The 12,723-nt window shown below is 36.7% G+C and overlaps 1 protein-coding gene across 8 annotated transcripts in view; it reads left to right on the top strand.

The window, feature by feature from the left end:
* The window catches only part of CTBP2 (C-terminal binding protein 2), a 2,784,951-nt gene extending 2,777,320 nt beyond the window's left edge, over window positions 1–7,631 (top strand). For all 8 annotated transcript variants that reach the window (XM_044056194.1, XM_044056191.1, XM_044056196.1 and 5 more), the window contains 2 exons: window positions 3,606–3,723; window positions 5,764–7,631. In XM_044056194.1, coding sequence (XP_043912129.1) covers window positions 3,606–3,723; window positions 5,764–5,944 — 299 coding nt within the window. In that variant the 3' untranslated portion in view covers window positions 5,945–7,631. The remainder of the gene's footprint in view (window positions 1–3,605; window positions 3,724–5,763) is intronic.
* Window positions 7,632–12,723: the final 5,092 nt, after the last annotated feature.

A 12,723-nucleotide genomic window follows, 5' to 3' on the forward strand; every position in this document is an offset into this window, starting at 1 on the left:
CACAAATACTCTGCTGTCTCACACTTTTAGTACTTTGTCCTTCTGCCACAGTTTTGTCAGAATCAACTCCTTCTGCTGGTAGGATTATATCTTTACTATTAAAGGTCTAGGTTACTTTCTCATAGCCAGGTTTGGAGCATATGCATGGTATATATTTTCAACTAACAACTTCTGCTGCAGAATACCAGTCCAGTTACTTACTTGTGCTTTCATAAAATTAATACAGTCTGTTTCCTTCCAGCTTCTCTGGTACAGCTGAAAATCTCAAGTTTTCCCTACGTGCTCTGTCCTCTAATTCTGTTATTTTTTGAAACATCTCTTCTTGAGAAGTTTCTTATTCAGCCAGCCTTCTCTTCACTTGGACCTCTGATATTTGAAGTGTTGTCACCTCATCTAAATATCTGTTTAAAGCTTCTTACATTTTTTCTAGTGCTTTGTTGTTTGAGTTGATATGTTCCATCATTGTTTTCTTTATTTTAACCAGGTCTGTTTGCAGTTGTCTTAAGCTTTCCACTAGGTTACTGGAAGCCATGTCTGGAGCTTGCACTGCTTTTTGCTGAACAGCGGCAGAACTTTTCCCAGTCACTGTGTTTTTCACCTTTTGTAGCTAATTTTCTTTAAGGTTCTCTGTATTACTTTTTTCCTGGCATCCAGTCAGTGCACTTACTAGCCAGTTACTGAACTTTACCCAGAAACACAAAAGTCTACTGTCCTTCTCTGTTGAGTTTCTATTTTCACACAGAGAGAGGTAGACTTAAGCTCTTACTCAATATGCAGCCATCTTGGAAATTCTTAGTGGAATGGGTCTTTGATGCCTGCATAGGCCACATGCAAAACCTCCTTTTGTGGCTTGCAAAGTCTCATCTATTCCCAGCACTGACTCCACCATTACAACCAAGACCTAGTAATAAAAGTGCTTGATGTGGGGGTCTGATCTCCCATTGAGTCTGACATAGGCAGGGTAGTACTGCCAGTCATACCTACCCTATCCCTCTCACTATGTTCCCCTCCCTTTTTTTGTGTCTACACACTCCTTTGCTTGTTGTCCAGTCCCACCCATCACCATTGTCTTCCTTCTAATTTCTGATGTCTCCTAATCCACTGTGTTCACCCTCACACATTGTGTCAGCATCTCCTGTGTTAGTCTTGTCTGTCTATAATGTTTTTGTGCCTCTCATACCTACTGTAATCATCTTTCCATTCCTTCAGCTTTCCTTCCTGTCTTCTTTCCTCACCTTACCTTCGTGATGTATATAAACTAGGCACCTATCCCTAAAAATATTACCCTGCCTTCCTCACCCCCCCTTGTTTTCATTCCATAGCAGCTCCCCTTATATGCTTCCCACTACTTGCTTGTCCTTTTTTCATAACTGTCAAATTTCACATTTCCAGCCTTTAATCTGGTCAAACAATAGCTGAAATCACTGTATTGGACCCTTTAAGTCTGATACCTCCGATGTGCATGTGGATGAGCTGAGCCACTTCATGACACACATGTCAAGTTCATGACAATTTCTCTTTGCATTCCATGGCCACCACTGGGGGATACATGCCCTCAACACAGGCCATGTTTTAGCCACAAGTGTTTTTTTAAGTAGCTGCTGTGTTCACACAGCTGTTTCACAGTGTTAATTCTTAATGAACCTCAGGCTGCATCGTTCTTGATTGGTAAACAGTGGCCAGTCTGTTGCAACTGCTCCCACCATCTTTCTGAATCCCAGGGCTTCTTTACATACACCAAATAGCAGTTCTTATTTTCCTAGATTATGCTTTTTACTTGCCCCATCATCTACAACCAAAAATGTATTCCTTGGAGACCTTAAAGTACCATTATATGTAGCTCTAGACTAGGGTCATTTTGGGGACTAACCCATCAACTTTTGCATTTAAACTCAAGCAAATAGTATGTGGGAGTAGTTCATCTGCATCAGCCATTTCTTTTTGTCCCCTTGAGAGTAAAGTAGTATATTACATCAGTACTCCCTATCTGTAGTATATCTTTTTTGTTTCCACACATTATTTCAGTGTTTGGTGCCTCCCATGTCTTACAGCTTGCTTTTGAAGGGGGTTTATAAGATAACTAAATAAGCACATAAATAAAAAATAAACAAAAAAACAAATGCTTGTTTGGTTTAAAGGTTACAGCAATTTCTGTACTGTATAGTTCCCATTCATCTGAATGGGTAATACAAAACATTCAACTTCTTTTTGTCTACATTAAAATAGACAACTGTAATGCATTCAATAGGATGAAGCTAAAGTGAAATGCAAGCATTAAAAAATAGTCATAAAACATTCCAAATGTAAAAAGACCATAGGGAAGCAGAAAGGCCAGCTAAATGTACTCCAAGGATGAAATAAATGGTTACTGGTGCAGAGATGCAAGCTAAATGAACACACAGGATGAAGTGGATGAATTAAAGAGACAGAACACTGGAAGGAAAGCAACCAGTATAATTCATTCCTCAGCACTGCCTCCTTCCATACTACAGCAGTGTGTCACCAATGCAGATCAACATTCGGCACTCACAAATGCTTGTTTTAGTTTGAAATGTTCAGCTAACAACAGGAAGACTCATTTGTTAGTCAGAAACACTTTTGGTAAAAGATAAGTGATAAATTATCTGTTAGGTAGTTTGTATACAAACATGTACAGGTTTGTTAAAAAAATAAGCAGCACAATTAATTTACTTGTAAAACTACTGTTTATACAAATGAATCATTTTTAGAGTATGTGGTACAAAACTGTAAGCAAATAGCCAAATACATACCCTGCCAGACTAGATCCTCTTGAATATGTTTACATATGACTCCCCCATAAAAATGAGAAATGTGATCATAAAAACCCATGCTGCATTTATTAAGCAATGATACACAAAGATTTTCAAATCCTGTATCTTGCTACCACAGCCAGTACTGTTGTAAGTACAAGGAAACTGAATGCGTCTTCTCCCTTAGTAATTTCTTTTAAATGTGGTAATGTAAGGCATGTTTTTACATTTCAGGGTGTGCCCAGGTAGATTAAGGGAGTGACATAAACAATAAGAAATATGAGAAATAATACTGATGCTTTTTTGTAATCTGATCAAATGACTGTTCATATAGTTATTCCATGACTATTATAGTATAAGTAAAAATACAAAGATTTAATTTGGCTCATAGAGTATGCTGTTAAATTTTGATTTGCTTCACAAATGGTTTCTTGTAAAACTGCTGTCAGCAAAGGGCAGTGCATATATATGTTCAGCCTTTGAGTATGTCTTTCATGATGTTTTGACTATGTCTTTCATGATGTTAGCCCATATGTACTAAATCTGGATTGTGTACATTGACATTTAATTATATGAAGTTTACAGGCCCGGTGATATGATAGCATATTGCACAACATTTTAAAGAAAATCAGTTATCTACACTATTTTACTTGAATAATAAGTACTAGTCCTGCAGTACAGCATGGCCTTGTCAGTTAATAAATAATATTGTTAGTAATAATGTATATTAATCATTGTATTGAACGGCTCTTGTTTACTTGTATGAAATGATTTGTTACAGAGTTTTGCACAAAAACTGCCATGCATAATATGTATATCCTGGCATTTTACTAGGTCGCATTCCTGATAGTTTGAGAAACTGCGTCAACAGAGAATTCTTTGTCACGACAGCTACGTGGTCAGTGATGGATCAGCAAGCAGTGCATCCTGAGCTTAATGGTGCCACATACAGGTAAGCCATAGGAAATTTCAGTTTGACTTTAGAGGTAACTATTTGCAATGTCTATATGTGGAAAACAGTTGTACGTAATGGATTTAAGTATATAGTTTGGCAGAAAAATAGCTTTAAGTAATATTTAAGAGCACTGAATTTGTAAGTTTTATTTTACTGCTATCCGTAAAATATTTGAGACTGCATGTCAATATCAGTACCAAATGTTATTGAGCACACTTCAGTAGGCAGATTATACTGTACATGCATCTGTTATCACTGTTTAGCTAATAGTCTTCACATAATTGCACATCATATTGGAACTATGTTCCTACTATGGTTAATGCAGTAGACATAAATAAGAGTCTCCATGTACTCTCGTAATATATATTTAAAAAAAGAAAACGTGTTAATGAAAACTGTTTTACATTAATTGAACAAAGCAGTTGCTGTGCAGTAAATGTGAATATGGTTTAGATTTGTGTAATGGTTTTACTTAAGTTCAGAGCATAGCATTCTATAAATATGTTTCCTTGACAGTTTATGCAATGATTAGCACACCACATTACTGTTTATACCCATTCTTCAGGTCAAGCATCTGAACAAAGTTTCCCTGGAGTTTTATGTGCATAACTCAGGTCAGCAACAAACCTGGCATGATGATTTTCTAGGTTTTAAATGCATTCTGTTATAGTTTAACATCAGTGATAGACACTGATGATTAATAGATGTTGGGCTATAGAAATGATCAGAGGATGATTGTATTCCCTGCTGCATCTATTATGCCACAACTGTTAATAGCAAGTATTGTTACTTTTGAAATTGTTGTCATAGAAGTCATATCCTCGGTCTTGTCTATGCCCACCTTTCTTCACTGTCATTTTTTCCAGCCCTCTTCCCTTGGCTGCCTAATCTTAAAATGCTTTATCATTTCTATACAACTCAACATCACATATATTTCAGATCTTGTCATTCTGTCTGTGTGTGGTCATTATTTATATCATTTTCTTTTATAGTTCTGCATGTAATGAAAACTGTTAAATACTGACTGAAGTCTTTAGCATAAAATGTGTAATATTTTCTGATGAGCAGTGTTTAATTATATCCCATTCTGTACTGCAGTAATCAACATTGGCTCCTTATGTTTAAAGTGAATAATGTATCATCATAATGATAATGAGGCAGGGTTAAAATAAGTTGTGATCTACTCTACTTTCCACTTCTTTAAGATTTAGACTGCCTTATTTAGGAACCTATTCAGTTCCACTGCTGCTGTCCTTGAGTCTTGTGGTATGAACATTGTTAAAAGTGTTAGAATGCTTCCTTGATCGTGAGACCATTTTATTTTTCTGTCTCTGCATGTGTCCTTAGATCTTATTTCACCTCTGAAAATCCATCCATATTTTAGCCATTTTCACTGTGCATTAGTGCTGAAATCAGAAGGTGGTGTTTGCAATCTTGGTGTCACACACTGCTTTTATGAAGTGTGGCACTGTTATGTGGGAGTGTGGAGGTAATTCTGCTGTAGCAAATGTTAACAAAGAGGAGGGTGAGGAGACATAAGGGATTGTTTAAAAGCTTAATGGGATACATTTCCTGTCTCTGAATTCCTTATTATGACATGCTTATTGGGTTCAGCCCCGGTATATTTTTAGATTTATTAGCAAGTTTGTTGTAAACTTACGTATTCATAATTTATTTAACTACTCCTTACCTCACCATGTCTGTCCTGTCTTTAGGTGTTGCATGTGGACTCATTTATTTGGTTTCTCTGTTTGGAGCAACTTTTAAAGTCTTACTAGTGTCTATATGATGTATTTCTCCTCTGCCTCTGACTTCTGACTCCTAGAATTTTTTATCTGAACCTAGCACTTATGCCATGTTACCTTTGACTATGTGTATGTGTAAAGATGTATTTCTTTGGTGTCCTTATATATGCTCGTATGTTAATTCAGCCTTTTACTTTTCACTTGAATTTATTAAATTGTGTTTATTTTTTTTAATAAGTTGTGTGGCTTTCTGTCTCAAAAACCTCATTTAATTTTAAACATTTTTTTCTAGATACCAGCCAGGAGTAGTGGGTGTAACACCTGGAGGAATTCCTGCAGCAATGGAGGGGATTTTACCTGGAGGTGTCCCTGTTACCCATACTCTTCCAGCAGTGGCCCATCCTTCTCAAGCTCCATCTCCCAACCAGCCAACCAAACATGGAGATAACAGAGAACATCCTAATGAGCAATAGCATCATGAGGGACCTAGCTCTGGGATTAATTTGGGACCAAGTGACATTCCAAACACCAGATAAACTGAAATGAAGGAAAGCAAGCTTCCATTAATTTGTCAGTTTGTTTTTTGGACAAATGCCAGCTTTGGATGTTCCAGTGTTATATGAAGAGCAAGAATGTTGTACGAGCCCAGAAAACGCACCACTTCTTGCAAAAGCTCAGAAGGACTTTGTGTGATATGACAAATTTTCCTGTTAGTAATTGTGTGTTTGATTTTTTTCATCCTAGTGTCTTTTTACCAAGGAAATGTACTAGATTGAGTTTCTTTTGCTCTTAGATATGGGTATGAAATTGTAGAAAATGAAAAAGCATCAAATACTGGAAAAAAAACATGTCCTTCAGCATGTAGCTATACTGAGATATGAAATCAGAAGTTCAGTATCAAAGTAAAAAAAGTTTTTTTACCACACTTATGATGCTACTGACTGTTGGTTTAACACACCAGTCAGATGTTGGAGAAGATTGTTGGTTATTTTACAGGCTAAAATATCAAATCCCCTTCACACTTCAGTGTGTGCCCCAATGAAAATCTTTAATAGAACATGTACTGGAGTAGTCACTTTACATGTGAAATACTCCTAGCTGTATAGCAGATACATCAATACTTTCAGAACACAATGAGCTGTGTGAGGCTGTTTGTATAATTTCTGTTCTAGTTTTAGCATAAAGTTTAGTGGGTGAGGTACAGTCATTTTACCAATCACAATGCAGATGTAAAGTAAAAATGGAACCTACCAGGGCACTATCCAAATCAGGAAGTCCTTAAATCCCTCTTAAAAATAAACGTTTCCCACTTCCCAAATTCACTTTAGTCAGCAGCAAAGTTGCATCTGGGTGAATATTTGATTCCCTTATAACAAAATGAATAATTCAAGTTATATTCATTTTATGTTGAATTCTTCACCTTAAAAATCATAAGGCAAGTCAAACTATTAATATGAAATTTTGGTAGAACTCCCTTAATGTACTTCTGTTTGCATTTAGGAAAATTACAGTTCACCCAAACAAATGTCAGTTATTGCATTGATATCATTCATTCTCAAGTCTCACATCTCAGCAAAAAGCTGTGAAAAGTTTTCAGCTGCACAGCTCATGACAGTCTAGGAAAAAGGTACATGATCCTTGGCAAAAAAAAACGTATTGTTCTCTTCAGTTTTGCAGCTCTATATGTATGTTAAACCTTGGACTGGAAATGGTTCAGGATTTCATTTACATTTCCCTTCATCTCAGGAAAACATGTTGTTTTTATCATTTATGTTTTCTGTATGAACAACTTTTATTCAGTACCCACTTTTTTAGACAAGAGTCCTTTTTCATGTGGTATTTTCTATAAAGAATACTTCAGATATGTTATTAGTTGTTTCAGATTTTTGAAATGTCTAATTAGATTTGTATTGACTATGTAATTGTTCTCTTCATATTCCTTGTGAATCTCATCATGGTTTGTTTACGATGGCCAGTTTTAAGCCTTTGTATGGGTGTATTGCTGATCCTGATAAACAAACCCAATACCAGAACAAGTCTCAAAGCAGAAAACGGCTGTCAGAACTACGTTTTTAGAGTGAGTTTCTGTAATGTATTTGTTTATTGTAAAGGTGAACATTTAGTGTTCAGTGCAGTTTTAAATAAAAAGTTGGAATCAGAGCTCTTTTGGAGTAATTATAAAGTAATATCTTAAAAAGAAAAGAGTATTAAACCACCAATGTGTACAAAAGTTTTGCAAATAATTTAGGTGAGTCAATATTTTAATAGTGTTGTTGAGGCTTTCATTATCACATTTAATATTGTTTACCTACAGTTGCTAAACTAGCATGACCACAGTAAGTTATAGACTTTACACTGAGGACGATGTGTAGACACTACCAGTAGGACAAAGCTACCATCAGCTACAGCCATTTGAAAAGTTTTCAAGCAAGCAACCTCTAGTGAAACTACTGCAGATACCTCATATTACCTTGTAATGTAAGATTGTATATTTAGTTGCCATATCTTCCACCTTTTACCTCTCTCATGAGTACTTGCCATGAGGTTGTGACAGTTCTTACACATTTTTTTTTTTTTTTTTGCAGCAGACAGGGGCTCCTTTTTATTCTGGATAGTGATGTGTTCCACATAAAGAACAACAGGTAGCTATCTTCTCCCATCTCCAATTTTTCTTGTAACTTGTACCTTTCCCAAATATGTTAAAGTATCTCTAAATTATAGTTCATAATTTATTACTGAGTTAAAAGTTTGATTACCTTAGGTTGAAGATTTTTACAGTTGTTCTCTGCAGAAAGCTAACTATGTAGTAATCCTTACCAGCATTAGTTTCGTAGCATTCATTTATTTGGTATCCCTTACTACCACTGCCAGTTCCAAGACTTTTTCAGTTTGTTTTTATAAGCAAAATAAGTGGTATTGCACTGTTACTTCCAGTTTTACCTTGCTACTTGCTGGCATGGCTTCAGTTGGTGATTTCAGCATTTCATCTAGAAGGGTCAGGGCTAGGGTTATGTTTATGTACAAGAGAAGTCTTGAATCAGACACCCATTCCTCACTTCCATCTGCTATCAGACATTATCCAGTAATGGTTACCTGGCAGAAGTGTTGACTTAAAGCCCAGTGTACAGGAAAATTGCCACTGTTATCTGTCTAGTAGAATAAATGTTTTTCTTTGCAACACTTGAGACTGGTAGTGCCTTATGCCTCAGTGCCTTTATTCACACTGATGACAGTAGATTGTGACAGGCTAATGGTAGTGTTATGAAAGGTAAATCTTCACTACTCCTAATGTCTACAATGTCACTACCTCCCAAAGCCTTGACTAGGTTCTGTCTACAGAATGGGACACACTCATGTTTTGCACTCCCTTTTTACTACAGTAGCTTTACATCTTATCATCATGTTCTAGACAGCAGGCAAGTGCACCAGGAAGTAGATAGACTGGAAGTAAGATCCATATAGAGTAGACTGACATTTAACTTGGCAAGTCCAGCTTAGAATATGTGGGGATAAGTACTACAAATTATGGTTCCTCCTGGCAGAGTAAACACTAAATGGGAGGAAAAGGGTAAGGGGACCTTAGGGTATATGCGTTCATCATCAAGTCTTTCACAGCATTTCATGCAGTGAACTGAGGCAGATGGAATGGTGAGATTTATAGTAAGAACAGTATTGTCAAGAGACAAAACAGTTATAATTATTTCATTCCCCTCTGTTAGAGGCTTTACCTATAACAATCTAAGTGTAGTTATCATGGTTCCACTGGAGCTACACCTTTACTAACTTTCTCCTGAGTGAGTCTTTACAGTGAATGTTTGCTAAACCAATAAAATTGATGTTTTATCTGGTTTATAAGAAACATAGGCCATAGTTGGCAGACATGTTCAAATATTAATGCACAAATTTTCAGAAAATGTTATTTGAAACAATGTTAGTGACACACTTAAGTAAATGAAAACATTGTACAAGAGGTGTGCGCTTCAGTCAAGTAGTTCCTAAAACATGTTGTGGTGGGAGACATTATGTATAGATAATATAATAGCATATATATATATATATATATATATATATATATATATATATATATATATATATATACACACACACACACACACAATCAGATGGTCCCTAAGGCTTATTGTGGCAGGAGACATTTTGTATAAATGATATAACAGCATATGGTTAAGAGAGCACCTTGAAGGATTTAACAAAATGTGAGTTATTATTTTGAATGTAACATTTCAGATAAATGTAGCATTAAGATTAATTAATTTTAAGTACTTTGCTTTTAACCACCATTTCCTTGTATGTGTATGGGTGTTAGAGCCATACAGAAAGAATACAAAATATATTTGGTCTCAGGACTGTGCCGCAGTATCAAACCAATGACTCAAAGAGGCAGTCTAGATTCCAAACATTGTTCAATGGATGATGCCATCACTAATCAAAAACCTGCAGAATGCGCAAGTCACAACGAAACATAGTATAAAATTCTAAATTTGATACAGGAATCATTAATACAGTTAAGAAAAAAAAGAAAGAAAGCTACAGTTTTAAGAAGTTCGTGTCCTTTCCTCAAAACAGGGTGTTCAGGTATCTGTATTGGGAAGGAAGAATGTACACATCCAGAAGATGCTGGAACCGTATTTACTCTACGCAGATATCTTATCATCAGTGCTGAATTCTGGGTAGCATTCTAGACTGATCAAACAAAGACAGATTCAGGGTTATTAACAGACAGAATTGCATTTCACTTTGTCAGATGAGTGCATAACACTAAAGCTGTGATGGTAAGGACAGCTGGCTTTGGCAATGACATTAGATGACACACTTGGCATTTCCTGATAAATTCCTTCAAAGATGTAAAGGTGGACAATGAGAAAAGTCCTCATAAAGATTGAATGGTATGCATTCACAATGTACAGCATATATAATGTTGTACAAAACTAAAAGACCTTTGACGCACCAACGTAAATCTCCACAGCAGGGTAATATACTCCAAAATTTTATTATAAAATCCACCAGACAGTAAGCGCTTTCATCTCTGTTCTCAGACCAAATGAATTAAATGCATTAAACCATGAAGTGTTTATAACCCTGCTAATCACATAATTAATTAATTAAGAGAATCAATCAACAATTTTAAATAATTTTTATATAAAATCCTTCACCCTATAAAACATTCTAATATATAAAATATAAAAATGTAACTCGATACACCATACACATGCCCAGATATTATCTCTTATGCTTTCATTTTTAATACACTACTTATACTAATAACATAATTTAACCCAGGTCAGGATGAAGCATTCAAAAATAATTGCCACCACAATTACCTCTGTTCTAAAATAATTGGCCAGGGCCCACCCCTAGGATGTTTTTCAACCTGCTCCAAAACAAAGAACAAAAAAACATGGTTCCCATGTACATCTGAATGTTTGTGAAGGGCATTGGTGAGTTTATGTTTACCTATATCATAACAGTGTTCATATGTAATGTTGTATACATGAGGCCTAACAGGGTCTCATTGCTGTAATAAGCATTTATGGTCCATCCTAATTGGAGTGGTGTTGATTATTCTTGAGATACCCACAGTAAGAATTTACACAACAGCAAAAAGCATCCAAGAGGATATGAACCTCAGGAACATTTTATTTCTACAAGAAGGAACCTACCCAGAGCCCTAGCAGAAGTCCTGGATCACTTTCTGACCATGTCTTGAAGTTGGCAACTTTGAAGGAGGTCAGAAGTAGGCTCTCCCAGCATGCTTTGGTGCATGCCCAGATTACAGATGACATGTAGATCTTAGAGCTGATAAACAGCAGACATGCTCTGCAACTGAGCCAGAACATCATTCTCAATCACTTCTCCCAAGGGCAACTCTGAGAAGAATATAGATTAATAAGAGAAGCAGAGGCCTTTGGGCATTAGTGTGTCAAGACCCCAAGGACTATCAGTGAATGATTGTATTCTCAGTCCTTCCTAGTTCCTTTCAAAGATTGGAGAACATTTTCTAGTCCTTCATCTGAGTCAGCTGTATTCTTGCAAACACTGCTTCTTCTTCTTCTTTCGGCTTTTCCCGGTAAGGGGTCACCACAGCAGATCACCTTGTCTGCTCATGATTGGCAGTGGAGTTTTACGGTGTCGAGTTGCCAGCCCAGCACCCAACCTTCCACAGAAGGCACACACACTCACACCTAGGGCCAATTTAGAGTGCCCAATCCACCTGCAGCATGTCTTTGGGATGTGGGAGGAAACCGGAGCACCCGGAGGAAACCCACATGGCCACAGGGAGGACATGCAGACTCCGCACAGAAGGCACCCCAGCCGAGGATCGAACCAGAGAACCTCTTGCTGTGAGGTGGCAATGCTAACCACTGCACCACCGTGGCCACCCCTTGCAAACACTGCTTCTAAAGAGTGAAAATTCAAATGTGATCTCTATAATACCTATCTTCACACAAACCTCAGGATTAAGCAGATCCTCAACTTTTGTATATCTACTTACGATTTGAGTTCCACTGTCACCCCGTTCCTCTCTTCTACTTAAAATATATCCATAAAACATATTTTAGTGGCCAGTAGTCATGTAAGATGCCAGGGCATTAAAGTTTGATTTTTTTTTTTTTTTTAATAAAGCCAGGTGGTTCCCAGAGCAGTGCTCAGCAACATATCTAAGGAAAGTAAGGAGCAACAGTTACAGCTTCCTGGGTCCATCGGTTTCTAAACCAATTCACAGGAATTCCAGGTGAGACCCATTTAGTCACTTCACTTTAGAAAGGTTGTTCTGATAGTATACTATAATGTGGTGACTAAATCATCTTTCAGTTTGTCTTGAATTTTTGTGGCTAATTCAAAGTAGCCATCATAAGGGTACCATGTATAACGCTGCATATGGAATTACCATAATGGACAGTAGAGTTTATGCAAGTTTCAAATTCCTTGAATAACTAATCCTTGTGTCAAGGGCCTTTGCTTAAAGTCTGCTTTGCTGAGCTATTTATACCAGTCTCATATCCAACACCCCTTCCACTCTCTGAAACTAAAACCAGTACAGTACTTGACCAAAATGCATGCCTCAATGACTATAAATTCCTATGGGGGGAAGTAAGGCTATATAATTTGATAGGCTTTTGAACAGAAAGTTCATGTCAATGTGGTATAAGTAAGAGCAGATGGAATGCCTTCATAACTTCCAGCACACATAGAAAGGGCCTGAAAATATTTACAGGCCATTCCAAAGGGATAC

The sequence above is a fragment of the Protopterus annectens genome, chromosome 14.part0 (genome assembly GCF_019279795.1).
Source record: "Protopterus annectens isolate FY-2018-M chromosome 14.part0, PAN1.0, whole genome shotgun sequence".
In the NCBI taxonomy this organism is placed as follows: domain Eukaryota; kingdom Metazoa; phylum Chordata; order Ceratodontiformes; family Protopteridae; genus Protopterus; species Protopterus annectens.